The sequence below is a fragment of the Typopeltis vanoorti genome, chromosome 19 (assembly GCF_054136105.1).
Source record: "Typopeltis vanoorti isolate ZY-2024b chromosome 19, IOZ_Tvanoo_1.0, whole genome shotgun sequence".
Taxonomy (NCBI): domain Eukaryota; kingdom Metazoa; phylum Arthropoda; class Arachnida; order Uropygi; family Thelyphonidae; genus Typopeltis; species Typopeltis vanoorti.
Genome location: NC_143567.1, coordinates 88,966,088 through 88,984,924, shown reverse-complemented (window position 1 = coordinate 88,984,924; position 18,837 = coordinate 88,966,088). Strand labels below are relative to the sequence as shown.

Below are 18,837 nucleotides of genomic sequence, written 5' to 3'. Positions count from 1 at the left end.
CTGGCACTGTGATAAGTATTGTATGAGTAATGGTCAGTATTAGCCATTACTTATACAGTGGTATGAGTAATGGCCAGAAGATTCACTGCATGGTGCAGTGAGTCTTCTGGCTCCACAGTGAAGCTTGAATAGTAACCATGATATTTGACTTTGTTCCCTCCTTTTAAAAAATTCATGGAGAGTGATTTTCTTGCCTGTTAATAAATCTAAGCTAATGATAATCATAACATATAGATTCTAATAAAGTAGTTAATATTGGTAAAATGTATGTTTATTATTATACATTTCAATAATTTATAAAAATTATAATATAAGAAGTTGTAAAACTTATTAATATATTGATGAATGCATAATTTTCTGTGGTTTAGCAGGTCTATAGTTTTTGTTATTGAGACCACATGTTTTAAGATAATGAGTTTAATAAAATATAACCCTGCAGGTTTCTTAAGTTGTCAGATTTACATTATCAGGGGTATTAGCAAAAGTTGTACAGAAAAGAGACTATAAACAACTAATTATTACATGTTATCAGAACTTTACAATTCATACATATAAATAACCAGAATAAAAACATTCAATTAATTACTGTATATGTGTTGGAACAATACTAGTTGCTGCTGTCACATTCTGTAGTATCGCACATATTGCATCCTAGGTCCGCAGCTGCTAGATTTTTAATGAAAACAGACCATGCTTGGTGTAGGATTAAGGTGTTATATTCCATCGAGTCGTTTTCGACTCCTGGTGATTCTATGAACATACATTCTCCATTCAAATTTGTCCCTGGCCATATCTTTCAGAATTTCCAGGTGCATTCCAGTTGCTTCTTTAACTCCATCCACCCATTTATTTCTTGGTCTTCCTGTTCTCCTACTTCCATCAACTTTAGCAAGCATCATCTTCTCCAGACTGTTATTTGCTTGTATAATATGTCCAAAGTATGACAATTTTTGCTTGATGATCATAACTTCGAGGGAGCAATCTGGCTTTATTCTATCTATCACTGATTTATTGGTTTGCTTTGCAGTCCATGGTATTCTTAGTAAGCAACCCCAAACTAGTAGTATAATTGCATCTATCTTCCTTCTTTCACTCTTTCTCAAGGTCCAACTTTCACATCCATACAGTACCACAGTGAATACCATTGCTTTCACAATTCTGATTTTTGTTGCGAGGCTAATATCTTTATCTTTAAAGATCTTGCTTCAATTTGTCATTGCTTTCTTTCCGAGTAATAATCTTCTAACTTCTTCAGTAAATACCCATCTTTATCAATTCGGGATCCTAGGAGCACAAAATTGTTAACTACTACCATTTTCTCCTCATCTACTTCAAAATCATTAAGTTCACATGTTGCCATAACTTTTGTCTTTTTGAGGTTAAGTTTATGGCCATATTTAGCACTCTCTTCTTTAACTTTCATAATAAGTTCTTCCAAATCTTCTTTGCATTCTGCCTAGCAAGGTGGTATCATCTGCATACCTCAAATTATTAATATTTCTTCCACCAATTTTAATTCCAACTGAAGACTCTTCCAGCCCTGCCATTCTTAAAATGTATTTGCTGTACAAGTTAAACTGGTATGGAGATAAAATACATCCTTGTCACACCCCTTTCACTATTGTGAAATATTCAGTTTCTCCAAGATCTGTTCAGACAGTAGCTTCTTGTTCATAATAAATTCCTCAGAAAGATAATGAAATGCTCTGGTACTCCCATTGTTCTTAACACATTTCACAGTTTCACATGATCTACAGAGTCAAAAGCCTTACTATAGTCAAGGAAACAAAGGTAGACATTCTTTTGATATTCTTGTGCTCTTTCTATTATCCATCTCACATTGGCCATCTGATCTCTTGTTCCTTTTCCTTTTTGAAATCTTGCCTGTTCATCTGGAATCTCTTTCTTCCTGAATGGTTCCAGTCTTTTCTGAATGATCTTAAGCAAGAGTTTACTTGCATGAGAAATCAGTGCTATAGTTCTGTAATTTTTGCACTCTCTTGCATTGCCTTTCTTCAATAAAGGTATCAAAGCCATGTAGTTGTGATCCAAATTTGCTGACATAGAGCTAAAATTTTAACTGCCTCTTCTCCCAGGGCTTTGAGCAGCAGGTATTCCATTCCCTCCTTGTGTTTTCTTACTGGATAGCTGTTGCATTGCCCACCTCACTTCACTCTCCAGTCGTACAGGCTCCTGTGTATAATCCAGCTCTTTAAATTTCTCAGTAATTTTGGAGTTCTTTCTGTAAAGGGCTTCTGTATACTCTTTCCATCTTTCTTTGATGTCTGCAGCTTCTGTAAGATATCCTTTGTGTTTACTTTTCAAAATTGTCACCTTGACACTAAACCTCCCTGTCAGTTCCCTGATCTTTTTGAAAAGATCTCTTGTTTTTCCTTTCTTGTTTTGGTCTTCTATTTGTTGGCATTCCTGGTTAAAGTATTTTTCCTTGTCTCTTCTGGCTTGTCGTTGAAACTCTGCATTCAAATGCCGCATTTTCTGCAAATTTCCTGTGGTCTTCATTTTCCTCCTTTCCTCAGCAGTGTTGATGGCATCTTCTGACAGCTATTTAAACTTCTTCTTACAAACTGTTGTAATATTCCTTTTTGCTTCTGTTTTAATTATATCTCTAATCTCTTCCCATAGTTCATCTGGTTCTCTTTCACACAAATTAAGTATGTTGAATCTGTTCTGTATACTAATATTGTATTCAGCCGGTAAGTTTCCAAGATCATATCTGATCGACATTTGTGATGTTTTCAGTTTCTGAATTTCACATGTATCTTTCATGGTCTGTTCTACAGTCTGCACCTGGAAAAATCTTGAAAGTCTTGACAGACTGAATTGCACTTCTCCATCTTCTTTGTCCAAGTATATAGTCAATTTGATTTCTGTATTGCCCATCAGGTGATATCCATGTGTACAATCTCCGTTTGTGCTGTTTAAAGCAAGTGTTAGCAACGAATAACGAATTCTCTGCACAAAACTCAATTAGTCTCTTCCCTGCTGTGTTGCGAATGCCTAAACCAAAACGACCTGTTATTCCTCAGTTTCTCCCACTTTTGCATTCCAATCTCTGATAAGTAGCCATAAATCTCACTTTGGTGTTGCATTTATCACTTCTTATAACTTGCCATAAAATTCTTCTGTCTTCTTCTGGTGCCTCTGTAGTGGGTGCATAACCTGTATGATGGTCATATTCATTGGATGTCCACTGACTTTGAGAGAAATGATTCTGTCACTCATTGGATTATAACCTAATGCATATCTAGCCATCTTTTTCTTAAGTAAGAAAGAGACTCCATTTTTACGACTTGTCTCATGTCCTGAGTAATACACACCATATAGTCCCATGACTGAAAGTGACCCATTCCTGTCCATTCTAAGGTCACTTATTCCCAATATATCCAGCTTTTTGCACTCCATTTCCATCTTTATTATTTCCAGCTTACCTTGGTTCATACATTAGTCACTGCAAGAGGGCTACACGGTGTGTAGTGTTTTCAGAGAGCTCCCGAAAGCTAAGTATAATTTTGAGTGAAAATTAGAATATAGATTGAAATCATAACGTAATATTGACTAATTTTGGTAGCTTGTTGTGTCTGTGTGTTTTTGGTGTGAATTCCGTTTTATTTAATTTAGTATTTTAATGATACGTTTCGTAGAATAACACATGGCACCAATGCGACGTAAGATAATGGCGTCCAAAAATACGATGCCTTTGTTCAAAAACTGTAATTTGAGGGAGTTTGTCCAATGTGATGTGTGTGGGATGTATACATTCCCGAATGAGGCTGGAGTTTGGATTGAAAGTGATAGTGGTGGAAGAATGTGCAGAAAGTAAGCAAAGTGAGGAGTTGAGGTATGTGTCAGGTTGTGAGATAATTATGGTTGAAGAAAGCCAGAATGCTAGTGAAAATAGTGGCTTGAAATTGCGATGTTGTACAAGATGGGAATGAGAGTGGTGATCAAAGAAAGAGTGAAAGCAACTATACAGAGAGAGAAAATGGTTTAAGTGAAAAAAATGAGGAATTATTTGTAGGCAGTGAGATCGCTAGGTTGCGCGCAGTGATACAAAATGCGCAGCGGCAATTAGAGCACCTGCAAAACTCTTTCCAGAGTGATTCGGCTAACGTAAATAAACAAGTGTTTGAAAGGAAAAATAAGCATAAGAGTGGGAGATGTTCTGAAATGAAGGAAAGAGTGTTATATAGTGACTCGTTATTAAGAGGAGTGATAGATGGGATTTTAACTAAATCGTACTTACCGGGTGCGAAATTTAAGGATGTACGTGAGAGTATTAGAGTGCAAAAACAGAGGATGACAGAAATGATAGCAGTGGCCGGAATGAATGATTTAAAAGGTGAAAAATTTGCTATGAGAGAGAACTTGAAAGAATTACTAGAGGTAGCAAAAGGAAAGAGTGAGAGAGTTAAGATAGTTAGTCTGTTGCCACGGTATGACAGAGTAGAGTTGAGAAGGATGGCCATAATTGCAAATGACATTATGCACAGGTTATGCAGACGGTGTGGTGTGGAATGAGTTTGATGGGCAAAAGGATTTATACAAGGATGGATGGCCTGCATTTGAATGGATTTGGTGTGCGGAGACTGGAAAAAGTGTTGCTGAATGAAGTGAAAATGGATGTGCAGAACCAGGGAAACCAGAACTACCAAGGAGGGGGGGGGGAGGGGGTATGCGGACATCAGTGAGACAGTTGAGTGTAAGAATGTATATAATGTACCCGAGCCAGTACTAAGGACAAAAAATCTGAATGGGATAGTTAGAATAACGCATCAAGATAGGGGTGAGACAAAGAGACCTCTGGATTTCATGTATACTAATGCCAGGATTATTAGGAACAAGAAGGAAGAATTTTGGGCCTTGATTGGCTCTTCCTGGCCACAGGTTATTGGCATTAGTGAAACATGACTGACGGAAGATGATATAGTTAGTGGGATAGAATGTGTAGGTTATAGTGTGTTTAGGAGGGACAGAGAGAATAAAATGGGGGGAGGGGTGTTATTGATGATAGCTGATGAATTGCAGCCAAGGAGAATTGAAGTTGTATCGCAGGATAGTGAAAAGAGCTCATTTGAGGCTATTTGGTGTGAGATTGAGACTGGCAGAACAAAATATACAGTTGGGTGCTGCTATAGACCAGGTGATGGAATAGATGGTGGAGATAGTATTCATAAATAGATGGATGAAATGAGTAGAAGGAGAGTAATTATTATGGGTGATTTCAACTATGGTAACATTGATTGGAAGGAGGAGAGGACACATGTGAGGAAGGAAATGGATTTTATTCAGTTATTAAGGGATAACTATCTGAGACAGCATGTAAGTGAAAATACTAGGGGTGTGAGAGTGCTTGACCTGGTAATAACATCTGAGAATTTGACTGTAATGAATATGACCATGTTGCCACCTATTGGTGAGAGTGATCATATGGTCTTGACCTGGGAGGTGGCTAAAGGTGTGGAATTTACAATTAAGACAGGGTATATGTGGAATTACCGTGCTGGCAAGTATGACAAGCTTAGGAGATTGCTTGGATCAGTGCCATGGCATGTACAACTGCAAGGGCTGGATGTCGATAGAGCATGGGAAGTGGTCAAGGAGCATTTACAGGGGGTTATGGCTGATTGTATACCTAGGGTCCGAATAGTAAAACAAGTTGGGGTTAAATGGATGAATTACACCATTAAGCTTGAGCTGCAAAAAAAAGAAACAACTGTGGAGGGAATTTAAGGAAAGAGGTGACCTGCAGGCACATGAACGGTATAAAGTGCAGGCCAGAAAGGTAATGAGTGTGGTAAAAAAAGCAAAAGTGGATTATGAAAGGAAACTAGCTATGCAAGCTAAAGAGAATCCAAAAAAGTTCTTTCAATATGCTGCAAGCAAAAAAAAACTGTACACGGCAAAATGATTTTAAGGAATGATGATGGTAAGGAGGTCACTGAATCAGTCAATATAGTGGAGTTACTGAGCGAGCACTTTGCAAAAGTATATCATCCAGGTGGTGACATTGAAAAAATGAAGGAACCGTTAGTTTATACGGGAATTGTGATGAATGAAGTGGAGGTGAATAGTCTATTACAGAACCTTAATGTGAATACATCTGTGGGATTGGATGATATACTGGCACGGATCTTGTGTGAAGCTACTAAAGAATTATCAGTGCCCTTGACCATGTTGTTTAATCTGAGTCTCGGGTCTGGTTTAGTCCCGAAGGTGTGGAAAGAGGGGAAAATAGTTCCACTGCATAAAGGAGGATCCAAGACTACTGTTGCAAATTACCGACTGATCAGCATATCAGGAGTCTTTGTCAAGGTCTTGGAGAAAGTATTCAAGGGAAAAATACAGGAACGGATTGATGAAAATGAGATACTATATGGGGGACAGCATGGCTTTGTGATGGGTAGATCATGCCTCAGTAACTTGCTCAAGTTTTATAACACAGTGACGGCTGAACTGGATAAGGGTAATGGGTTTACAGTGATACTGCTGGACCTGGCTAAGGCATTTGACAGGATACCACATGGAATTCAAATCTAAACTACAACATATGGGAATGGATATAGGGGTTGGTGAGATGGATAGGTGGATGGTTGATGGAGAGATATCAAAGAGTAGTTTATTCAGGAGTAGAGTCCAAAAGATGGCCTGTGACTAGTGGTGTGCTGCAGGGTTCTGTTCTTGGATCACTGCTGTTTAATTTGTTCATTAACGACATAGGGAGGGATCTAAGAGGAACAGTTCATTTGTTTGCTGATGATGCAAAGTTAGGTAGGGCAATAGTGAATGCAGAAGATGTCAAAATCTTGCAGGAAGACTTGGATAGATTGGAGTTCTGGGCTAAGGAGAATGGATGTCAATTTAATGTGGCAAAATGTAAGGTTATGCATTTTGGGGTGAAAAGATTAGCAGTAGTATACCACATTGGTGGAACTGTACTCCAGGAGATTGATGAAGCCAGGGACTTGGGAGTGTTGGTGGATAGGGATGAAGTTTAGGGGGCACATTGCAAAAGTAGCTAAATCAGCTCATCAACTCACTTGGTTGTTAAAAAATACCTTGAAGAGCAGAGACAAGCAAGTTATTGTACCTCTGTACCGAGCCTTGATAAGACCTCATCTCGACTACTGTGTCCATATTTGGTCACCTAGGTTCCTTCTTGATGGGGAGGAGGCAGAGATGATCCAGAGGCGAGTGACTAAGATGATAGCAGGTCTAGCGAATGAACCATATGAGAACAGGTTGACGATTTGTGGGCTGCAGAAATTAGTTGATAAGCGGAATAGGAGAGATATGATTGAGACATTCAAATTGCTAAAGGGGGATTTCTATAGGATTAATTCAGAGGATATTTTTGAGATCAGGATTGGTGGTGGGAAAACTAGGGGATACCTATGGAAGCTGGGCAAGAGTGTGGTTAGCAGGGGTGTTAGAGCTGGGTTCTTTACTTTTAGAGTGGTAAATGAGTGGAATAAGCTGCCAGAGTCTGTTGTGGGGACGGTGAGTGAGTTCAAGGCAAGGTATGATAGATACTGTGAGAATGTCGTATAGTTGTGTGGACATGATGTTTAGGGCCTCCCTCGATGAGTCTAAGGACTCCCTGGAGTTGCCCGTAGTAATAGTAATACTTCTAACATTCTAAGTATGTTGTGGTTTCCTTGTGAAACAGGGACCCTCCCTTTTCCATCTAGCAACTTCCGTGACCAAGCTTCCTTCCAGGTTTGACCTGGACACAAGATAAAAGCTAGTTCTACTTGTGGAAGCCCTCTGTTCTTCCCCAGTTGCACGTTTGGATGCCTTCAGGCCCTGGGGGTGGGGGTCTTACCATCCAGCACCATATTGTACTTTCTCATTTTTGGCATGTTCATAGAATGTTCTTGGCAAGGTACAGAAGTGGTTTGCCATTGTCTTCCTCTTGAATATTTTTCGACTTTCCAGTCTAGATCCGTACTGTTCTGTGAAAGCAGGGCACCTCTGGAAAGATGTGATTCTTCGCCATGCAGTATGGTCTTGATAAAGGAGAGGCTAGGTCTCTGTATTAGAGATGAATTGAGCATATCTTTACCCTGGAATAATTCCCAGTAAGGAAATTATTCCTTATCCCCGATTAAGGTGTAACATACTTGATTTTTGTTATATTTTATTAAACTCGTTAATTATCTTAACTAGAAACTATCTTACACATATTAATATGTATTAGCAGAATTGTATGAGGAGAAAGGAGTGCAGTTTGTTAATGTGTGAAATGAGTTTGAAGAACAAAGTGAACTGTATAGGAGTGACAGACTGCATTTGAGTGGTTTTGGTGTGAGTCGCTTGGAGAGACAGCTGCTGGAAGGTAGAGAAGTGAGTGTAGAGAATGAATCTGATGAAGTGCAAAACGATGTGGACAAATGGGAGAGTAAGACAGGAGAAATTGAAGAGGTGGTTATGAATGAAGAAGTGAGCGGCATGAGAATAGAGAATGAAAGAACAGGTGTGCAAGACAGGAAAATGGGGAGGCTCAGGGTAGACAGAGGAACACAGCATGAGAAAGGTAGATGCTCCAAGAGGATGTGAATGCATGTGTACACAAAAAGGGAAAGGGATGACCTGGGATCAGGGAAAAACAGGTGTCAGACAAGAATGGTTCATACTTCTAACATTCCAAGTTCCAATGTTGTGGTTTCTTGTGAAACAGGGTGCCTCCCTTTTCCAACCAGCAACATCCGTGACCTGGACCCCATCTGTTATTCATTATCTATATGGATCATATTATGAAGGAAAGTGGTATTAAGCCTGATCAAAATTGGAGATGTTAATCTCAGCTCTTTTCTTTATGTAGATGATGTTATACTTCTAAATAAATCTGTTACAAGTCTGCAAGATTCCCTGACCAAATTGAGTAACTGTTGTAATAGATATGGTATGAAGGTCAGCAATAATAAGACAATGAAAATAATCAGGATAGTTGAAAATGTCAACTGCATTGTAAACGGAGAACCTGTGGAACAAGTAAAATATTTCGGCTACTTAGGCACAATTTTTAGTGAAGATGGTAAATTAAATATGGAAATAGACAGCAGAATCAACAAAGCTGGCATGGAAAGAAGTCAACTAAATAAATTGATATGGAATAAGAGAGAAATTAGTCAAAACACTAAATTAGCTGTATACAAGACAGTGTTCAAGGTAATTTTAACTTATGGATCTGAGAGCTGAGTCAGAAGTAAAACACTTGAACCAAAAACTAGAGACTGCAGATATGAGAGACCTGCAAAAGATTAGGGCCATGAACAGATGGCATCAGTGGCAATATCATATTAAAACGAGGATATTAGGAAAGAGCTTGACATTATCAGCATCCACGAATGCATTAGCAGAGCTAATCTTCGGTAGAATATTAATTAAATCGAATGGGAGAGGAAAGATTAGCAAAACAAGTTTTCTCTGCCAGTTCGGCAGGAAAAAGACCCATATGAAGACCAAGGTATAAGTGGATTGATACAGTAAAAAAAAGTGCTTTAGAAAACAGAAGTGTAAGAGCTGATAATGCTTAAGTCTTGACAGGTAACAGCATGATTTGGAGGAAAATTGTAGATAGGAAGTTAGTGATGATATAAATTTTTCATGTAGTAAGTACTATCATATCTTATACACTTCTTGAGGGTACATGTCAAGAATTTGATGATGATATGGAAAAAAGAAATGCCTTCAGTTAATCATAGAAGTCGCATCAAATAAGTGGTATCAGTGGAAATAGCTTCAGATCCAGGAATAAACTGCTGTGTTTGTATACAAATGCTAGAAGTGTAAGAAACAAGGCAAATGAAACAGTTGCATTAATTGAGTCTGTTCATCCAAAAATTGTTGGAATAAGTGAGACATGGTTGGATGAGGACGACATTCTGACAGGAATAGTATGATGTTTTTTGTGAGGATAGAAAGGGTAAAAAGGGAGGGGGAGTGCTATTGATGATAGAGAAAGAGTTATCCTTACAAAGTAGAGATACAAGAGGGAAATAGTGCCAGTTGTTTTGAGGCAGTATGATGTGAGATAGAAGTCAATAGAATGAAATACTTAGTTGGATGTTGTTATAGAACTAGTAATGTGGATGGTAGTGACTATGAAATGTATAATCAAATTAGCCAAGCAAATAAGAAAAGGATGATCATTATGGGCAATTTTAATTATGGCAAAATAGACTGAGATGATGAGATAGCAACTGGAAGTAAAGAAAATGAGTTTCTTGAGTTTTTGGGGGACAACTACCTTAGACAGTATGTAACAGAAGGCACACGAGGATTGAGGGTCTTGGATTTGATCATCTCATCAGAGGATGTAATTATAAATGAGGTGTCAAATCACCCTCCAGTTGATGAGAGTGATCACAAAGTGATTACCTGGGTAGTTGCCAGCAATGTGAGGACCTCTGTGAGAAAAAGGTATATGTGGAACTGCAAGGCTGGTGATTATGAGGATCTCAGGAGAGATCTTGCAGGTGAAGCATGGAATGAGGAGTTAGCTGAAAAAGAAATTAATGCAGCTTGGGGGATATTCAAGAACTAAGTAGAAGCAATGTCCAAATTTATTCCAGGGGTCAAAAGGTTAAATAAGGTAGGTGTGAAATGGATGAATGAAGAGATTAAGCATGCAATACAGGGGAAAAAAGGCATTATGGTGGCAGCATAAGAGGAGTGGTAATAACCAATTCCATGAGGATTACAGAGATCAGGCAAGGAGGGTGACTTGGTTGCTAAGGGTAGCAAAAGTGAAGTATGAGCAGCAGTTAGCTAATGAAACCAAAAAAAAAAATCCTAGGAAATTTTTTCGATATGTAGCCAGCAAAAAAAAAAAAAAGGATTATGGAAGGATGACACTGATTGGAGAAAATGGTATGAGAACAACTGCTGTGGAAGATATAGTGGAGATGCTTAATGAGCAGTTAATAAAGGTCTCTCATTCTTATGAATGTGACATCATGGAGAAATTGAGTGCAGTTGATGATGGGGAGGAGAGACTGACTGTAAGTGGGCAAGAGGTATGGAGAATTGAGTAAACTTGATGTTAATAAGGCTGTGAGACTTGATAATATATTGCCATGTATTCTGAAGGAATGTGCCAGGGAGTTGACATCTGCCTTGACATATATTTTTAATATGAGTCTTGCAATAGGTTGAGTTCCAAAGGAGTGGAAGGAGAGCAAGATTGTGCCGCTTCATAAGGGAAGTGATAGAACTCAAATTTCAAATTATAGCCCTATCTGTGTGTCAGGTGTTGTGGTTGAGTTGTTGGAGAAGCTGGTGAGAACTAGGATCCAGAATTGGGTTGACAAATGGTAAGTTGATAAACTAGAGCAGATGTGGTTTGATATTAAATTAGTTCATTGAATTGGAGACTTGCTAGCTGATAGATATCAGAAAATTGTGTGTGTGTCGGGGGGGGATTTCCCAGAAGAGCACATTGACTAGTAGTGGTGTGCCTCAGTAGTCTGTTTTAGGGCCATTGATGTTTAATCTGTATATTAATGATATTGGTGAAGATTTGAATGGGGATATTCAGTTGTTTGCAGATGATGCAAAGTTGGGACGAATTATGAAGAGTAGAGAAGATGTTGTGGCCTTACAAGAAATCTTGAATAAATTGAGTGAATGGGCACGAGAATGGAGATATGAGTTTAATGTTGCAAAATGAAGGTTTTAAAATTTGGGAAACAAAGATGGGATGTAGAATTTACACTTCATGGAGATATATCATTCGAGGTGGAGGAAATAAGCGATCTTGTGATGTTATTGGATAAGGATCTGAAATTTAGGGACACATTTCCAAAATTGTAGGACAAAACAAACAATTCTGGGAATAATGCAGAGGACACTGACCTGTAGAAGTAAAAAGATCTCATTCCATTGTATAGAGCTTTGATTAGGGCACACATGGACTACTGTGCACAGATTTGGTCACCTGGTTTTCAAAGGACAGAGATGTTGGAAAGAGTCATAGAGCAACTGACTAAGGTAGTTTCTGATCTCTAGAATGTCGAATATGAGGAAAAGTTGAGAAGATGCAATTGGCAGAGTCTAGTGAATATGAGGAAAAGGGTGATATGATAGAGACCTACTAGTTAGTAAGGGGTTGTTATAGGATTAATGTTGGAGAGGTTTTACAGGTTTATCAAGAAATAGAAAACAATGACAAACCTCACAAAACTGGAGATATCAATATACAGGAAAGTAAAGAAGAAATAGTAATGGAAGATTTTGAAAAAGAATTTAAAAAAATCAAGAAATAGAAAAAGCCTAGGCTTAGATGGAATATGCATTGAAATTTTTAAATATGCAGACAATAGCTTAAAATAAAACCTACTTAAACTCTTCAATAATTTCAATGCTAATTCACAGTTGGAAGAAAGACTACAAATATACAATAGGATTAATGGCATATTTAAAAGAAATTTTGGAAAACAAATGACTAAAGAATCTCAATCAAAATTACGTAATATGTAATTTTAATTGAGATTCTTTAGATATGTAATATGACCTCTAAAACATCTCAAATTTGAAAGTGAAACTTGGATTCTAAAACAAAAAAAACTGACAAAGATTGGAAGCAGCACAGATGAAGTTTCTGAGACCTCTCCTGGGACTCACTAGATTAGATAAAAAAAAAAAAAGAGAAAAACACAGCATTAAGAGAATGATTACATACAAAAACATACAAGAAATAGAAGAATCCCAGCAAAATTAGCTACACCACAGAGAAAGAATGGGATTCCTAAACTAGCACTAGAATATAAACCCTACAGGAAGAAGAGATTGTGGATGTCCAAGATTAAGATGGAAAGATCAACCTCATCTGCAGAGCAGGAACAGGACATAAAAAGCCTATACCTAAATTGTTCAGATGACAAAGTTTTACAGAAAATGGTGGGAGATCAGGGGAGAACCAGAGGTCATCCCTAGAAGCTGTATAAGGAGGGAGTGAGAAGCAGGTTTTTTGCATGCAGAGTTGTGAATGATTGGAATGCTTTGCCCGAGAGTGGTGTCTGCAGAGAATTTGAGGCACGGTATGATGAGCTGTGTGTATGGCAAAAGGACCTCCTAGACGAGTCTTTGACTCCATGAGATCATGAGATAATAATAATAATATCTTGTTTAGGTCTTCCATCCAGTGGTGATATTGATATTTTACTCACCCATCCTACCTATACTTCAGAGAAGAAGAATAGTGTGAGTATATGTTTTAAGAATATCATGACCTTGTAATCAATAGTAAATTTTAAAATAAACTTTTGAGATTTAGCATTAATTATATGTAGTTAATTTGTGTGGCAAAATTTTTTGCATTATGTAGTGCTGAATCCATCCTTAATTATCTCGAATATTTTTTATGATGAATTGTGTTAATTATATCATGTCAATGTTGTAAGATTGAAGAGCAAGTCCATTTGATATGAAGTAATATGACAGCTGATTTTAATTTCCTTGGTGTCTTGATAAGATTTAAAATCAATACTATAATCAGCTAACGCCTTTTTATTCCCGTATACGGGGAGTAGGTGAGACAATTTAGCCCTATCTAACTTTTGGAGACCGAGTGGGCAGTTTAATCTCCAGTGGTACCCAATCAGAGATAGATGGCCCAAGGCTATCACTAATTAAGCAGTACACAGTGAAGAGAGATGGCGCAACGTGCTGCCATCTCGCGGTCCCTAACACAATATATTTAATGTCTGAAATAATGTGGGTTCTGTGGTCGATTTTCTTGAGTTTCCGGGATGAAAAACCCGAGTTTCCGGGAGAAAAAACCCACTTGCCCATGCCAGAGATTGACTAACTTGGGAACCGGTCGAAAATAGGCTTAGATAAATTTCCTCTAGTTGCCAACTAGAATCGAAAGCAAGTCTTCCTTCATGCGGTTAAGCGCACATATTTCAACATCAAATTCCTGATATGATAGTACTGCATGAAAAACTTACACCATTACCAACTTCCTATCTACAATTCTCCTCCAAATCAATCTGTTACCTGTCAAGACTCCAACATTATCAGATCTTATATTTCTATCTTCTAAGGCACTTTTTACTGTATGAATCCACCTATATCTTGGTCTTCCTCTGGGTCTTTTTCCTGTCAACCTGGCAAAGAACACTTGTTTTGGTAATCTTTCCTCCCCTATTCTGTTTAAGTGACCATACCACCTGAGATTAGCTCTGCTAACACATTCCTGGATGCTAACAATATTAAGTTCTTTCCTAATATCCTCGTTTTTAATATGACATCGCCACTGATGCTATTTGTTCACCCCTCTAATCTTTCTCAGGACTCTCATATCTGTGGTCTCTAGCCTTTGGTCAAGTGCTTTATTTCTAACCCAGCTCTCGATTCTGTAGGTTAAAATTGGTTTGAACACTGTCTTGTATATATACAGCTAATTTAGTGTTTTGAATAATTTCTCTCTTATTCCAAAAAAAATCTATTTTTGGAACAAGAAACAGTTCAGTTTGCCAATCGAAGTCGTCAAGTAACTAATGCACTACTATCTTAGCATCATTGATTTGCAGCCAACAATCTGTGGGTCAAATCTGCAGTGGCACAGATGTTTGTGAATGTCTTTATGTGATTCAATTTTTGTTATTTTGATTATTGAATGTCTCAAGTATGATGCCATGACAAAGACCATTCTTATTGGACAGAATCCCAGATTACTTAACCATTGAGCACGTGGCGGTGAATTTGAGCTGTGCAGAAGAAAGTGATTTTTAATCGGTGAATAGTCCTCTTTTTAGCCCGTTTTTCTACGTTTTTGAGTGCTAAATTGTTTCTCTGAATACGAGTGTACTTCAGTGGTTGTTTTTTGGAAGTTAGTTGCTGTCGCGATATAATATATTTTGGTACCGTCGGAATCGAACGCGTAACGGTGGAAGACAAAACAAAGCTAAGTTACTGTATTTAGTTATATTTCATTTTATTTAATTATATTTAGTACTTAAATGTTCTGATGTTTGTACTTTTTTTTCCTCTTATTTATTAATTGAATAATTATTAAAGATTATGCTACTCGGCAGTAAGGAATGATGGTGGATTCAGCAGCAGTCGCAAGTGGCGTAACGCCAAGTCCTCCGCCATTTAAGAACTCAATTATTAGCAATATCATAAGGGACCTTGTGGCATGCAGTACTTGCGGCGTGTATGTGTCTCGGGAATTACATATGTGGCTTGTTAAAGAGAGTTGAGAGCGTATGTGTGCAAAATGCAGGCAGTTGGAGGAAATAAGTACATTAGATATATCGATATCCGACTTTGTTGCTCCAGGAACAGGGAATCAATGTAGGAAGACAAGTAGTGTGATAGGAGAGAATGAGAAAATAATAGTTGATAGCGTGGAAGGTGTGAGTGACTGTGAAAGTTTAGGAGATGGTTTTGTTTGGGAGAGTGAATTTAGATTAAGAGTGACTGACCTGCAGAGGGAGATAGATGAGTTGAAAGAGGAGGTGGAATGTCTTGTGAATGAGAGCAGAAGTATGAAAGATAAGATTAGGAGAATGGAAGAGATAAATGCAAGGCGAATCAGAGTATGAGAGAGAGGTATGGGGGTGCTAGAAGAGGAGAGAATGGAAACAGTAGAAGAGAGGGAATGAGAGAGAGGTATGGGAATGCTAGAAGACGAGAGGATGGAAACAGTAGTAGGAGAGACACAATGAGAGAGGGATATGGAAGTGCTAGAAGTGGAGAAAATGGAAACAGTAGGAGAGAGGGAATGAGAGAGATGTATGGGAGTGCTAGAAGATGAGAAAATGGAAACAGTAGAAGAGAGAGGTATGGGAGTGCTAGAAGAGGAGAGAATGGAAACAGTAGAAGAGAGAGGTATGGGAATGAAAGAAGAGGAGAGAATGGAAACAATAGGAGCGAGGGAATGGTAAGAGGGATAATGTATGGCGACTTAATGATCCGTGGTGTTCAAGATAGGATGCATGAGGAGTGTTTGCCAGGAGGAACAATAGAAAGGGTGGCTATGGTAATTAAGAGAGGTGAAAGGGTGGATGAGATGATTGTGATGGTAGGAACGAATGACTTGAGTGGTAATGTAAGTCGGGCAGTGAGAGATATGAGATTTTTGCTTGAGACTGTACGGAAGAAGAGAGAGAGAGGAAAAATAGTGTGTGTGTTGCCTAGGTATGATAATGATGAGCTGAGCAGAAGAGCGGTGATATTGAATGGCATAATAGCAAGAATGTGTGACAAGAGAGGACTGGTATATGTGGATGCTTGGAGTGCGTTTGAGGAAAGAGAGGAATTGTATGCGAGAGACCGTTTACATTTGAATGAGGAAGGACGTAGGCATCTGGAGAGATTGCTGTTCTGAACGAGTCAGTGTGTCCCAGGGAGGATGATAGCAGGGGTGGCCTCTTGTGGGAATGGATACTTGGGAGAAGGGAGACAATGTCAGGTAACACTGAGACCAGTGGAGTCTAGAAGGGATAATGCTGGGTATAGAAACAATGGCATTTATATGCTTTATACTAATGCCAGGAGCATCCGGAATAAGGGAGAGGAATTGGTGGCGCAGATAGCATCAGCCTGGCCAAAAATTATTGCGATCACTGAGATGTGGTTGACAGAAGGGGATATAACAACAGGAATAGAAGTCGCTGGATATAGCATTTTTCTTCAGGATAGGAGGGGAAAGCGTGGTAGTGGGGTACTGCTTATGCTAAGTGATGACCTATGTCCTCTAAGAGTGGAGAATTTGGAAGGAAGTGAGACAAATGATTTTGAGAGCGTGTGGTGTGAGGTAGAGGTAGGCAAGAGAGGATATTTAGTGGGGTGTTGCTACAGACCCAGGAGCACAGAGGATGGGGACCAGGAGATGTTTAGACAGCTAAGTTTGGCAAGTGCAAGAAGAATGATTGTTATGGGAGATTTTAACTTCAGTAGTATAAATTGGAGAGAGGAAGATGCATGTAGCAATAGGGGAATGGAATTTCTAGAATTTTTGATGGACAAATGTCTTAGGCAAAATGTAACAGAGGGAACAAGAGGTTCAGAAGTTTTGGATTTGGTTATAGCTTGATAATAACTGAGTTGACGTCTCTCCCACTAGTTGGAGAGAGTGACCATATGGTTTTGACTTGGACAATGAATAGACATGCAGGAGTATCAAAGAGACGGGAACGTATGTGAAATTATAAGGCAGGTGATTATACTAGTTTAAGACGTCAACTTGGGGAAGTTTCATGGAGGGAGGAATTAGAAGGCCGGGATATCATTAGCGCGTGGGAAATTATGAAAGAATATTTGTTAGCAGCAATGGTAAGTTGTATACCACTAGTGAACAAGAGGACACAATTTGGAGTAAAGTGGATGACAAACAATATTAAACAGGAATTGCATGCGAAAAAGAGGCTGTGGAAGAGATATAAGGAGACAGGTGAAGAGATGCATGAGGAATATAAGACACAGGCCAGAAGAGTGACTAGTGTGGTAAGGAAAGCGAAACTGAATATGAGAGGAGATTGGCCCTAAGATCCAAAGAAAATCCTAGGGAATTTTTTAGCTACGTGTCCAGTAGGAGGAGAAATGACTGTGGAAGAATGATATTGTGGGATAAAAATGGGAATAGAGTGACTGATGCAGAGGACATAGTGGAATTGTTCAATGAACACTTTATTGGAGTATTTCATCCTAGAGGAGTCAGTTTTAATGCTAGAGGGATAGGACTGGTTCGAGGTCTGGAGGTACAGGAGGTACATCCAGAGTACTCAGTATATTTCAGATACTGAGTACTCTGGATGTCAGTAAAGCTGTGGGACTGGATGGTATTTAACCACGAGTTTTGAGAGAATGTGCTAGGGAATTGACAGTGCCTTTAATGTGGCTTTTCAATGAAAGTCTGGCTTTGGCAAAGGTGCCCAGGGAATGGAAGGAAGGTAAGATAGTGCCATTGCATAAGGGTGGTAACAGACTGGAAGTGTCTAATTATAGGCCAGTCTGTGTGTCATCAGTAGTTGTTAAGATCTTGGAGAAAGTAGTGAGGGACCGTATACAGCATTGGGCAGATGAGGGTAATGTTATCTGTGAGAATCAACATGGATTTGTGAAAGGACGCTCTTGTTTTAGCAATATGCTAGCCATTTATAATAAAGTTACAAGAACATTAGATGAGGGAAAGGCATATTCTGCAATTTTCTTAGACTTGGCGAAGGCATTTGACAGGGTGCCACATGATAAGCTGATATTTAAGTTGCAGCACATGGGTCTGGATGTCAGATTGATCAACTGGATTCAGGATTGGCTGTCTGATACGTATCAGAGAGTTGTGTATGGTGGAGCAGTTTCCAGGAGGCAGAGGGTTACAAGTGGGGTCCCACAGGGCTCAGTACTAGGACCTATATTGTTTAACCTTTATATCAATGACGTAGCCAGTGGATTGCAGGGGGATATTCAGTTGTTTGCGGATGATGCGAAGCTGGGAAGGATTATTAGTAATAGTGCAGATGTGGTAGCCCTGCAAGAGGATTTAAATAAGCTAAATAGATGGGCAAATGAATGGGGGTGTCAGTTTAATGCAGCAAAATGTAAGATCTTGAGGTTTGGGAAACATCGATGGGATGCTGCATACTCTATGGGAGGAGTTATACTGGAGGAAGTAGGGGAGACGAGATCTGGGGTTGATGATTGATAGAAACCTGAAGTTTAGGGGACATATTGCAAAGGTGGTGAAGGTAACACAGAGGATTGCTGCTATTATGAGAAGGACGCTGACCTGCAGAGATAAAAGGGTTATCATTCCGTTGTATAAGTCTCTGATCAGACCACACTTGGACTATTGTTCTCAGATTT

At 38.8% G+C, this 18,837-nt stretch overlaps 1 protein-coding gene across 2 annotated transcripts in view; it reads left to right on the top strand.

The window, feature by feature from the left end:
* The window catches only part of LOC150096321 (DNA polymerase beta-like), a 219,894-nt gene that overhangs the window by 113,770 nt on the left and 87,287 nt on the right, over positions 1-18,837 (top strand). For both annotated transcript variants that reach the window (XM_090408925.1, XM_090408924.1), the window contains exon 9: positions 13,154-13,224. In XM_090408925.1, the coding sequence (XP_090265051.1) occupies positions 13,154-13,224 (71 nt within the window). The remainder of the gene's footprint in view (positions 1-13,153; positions 13,225-18,837) is intronic.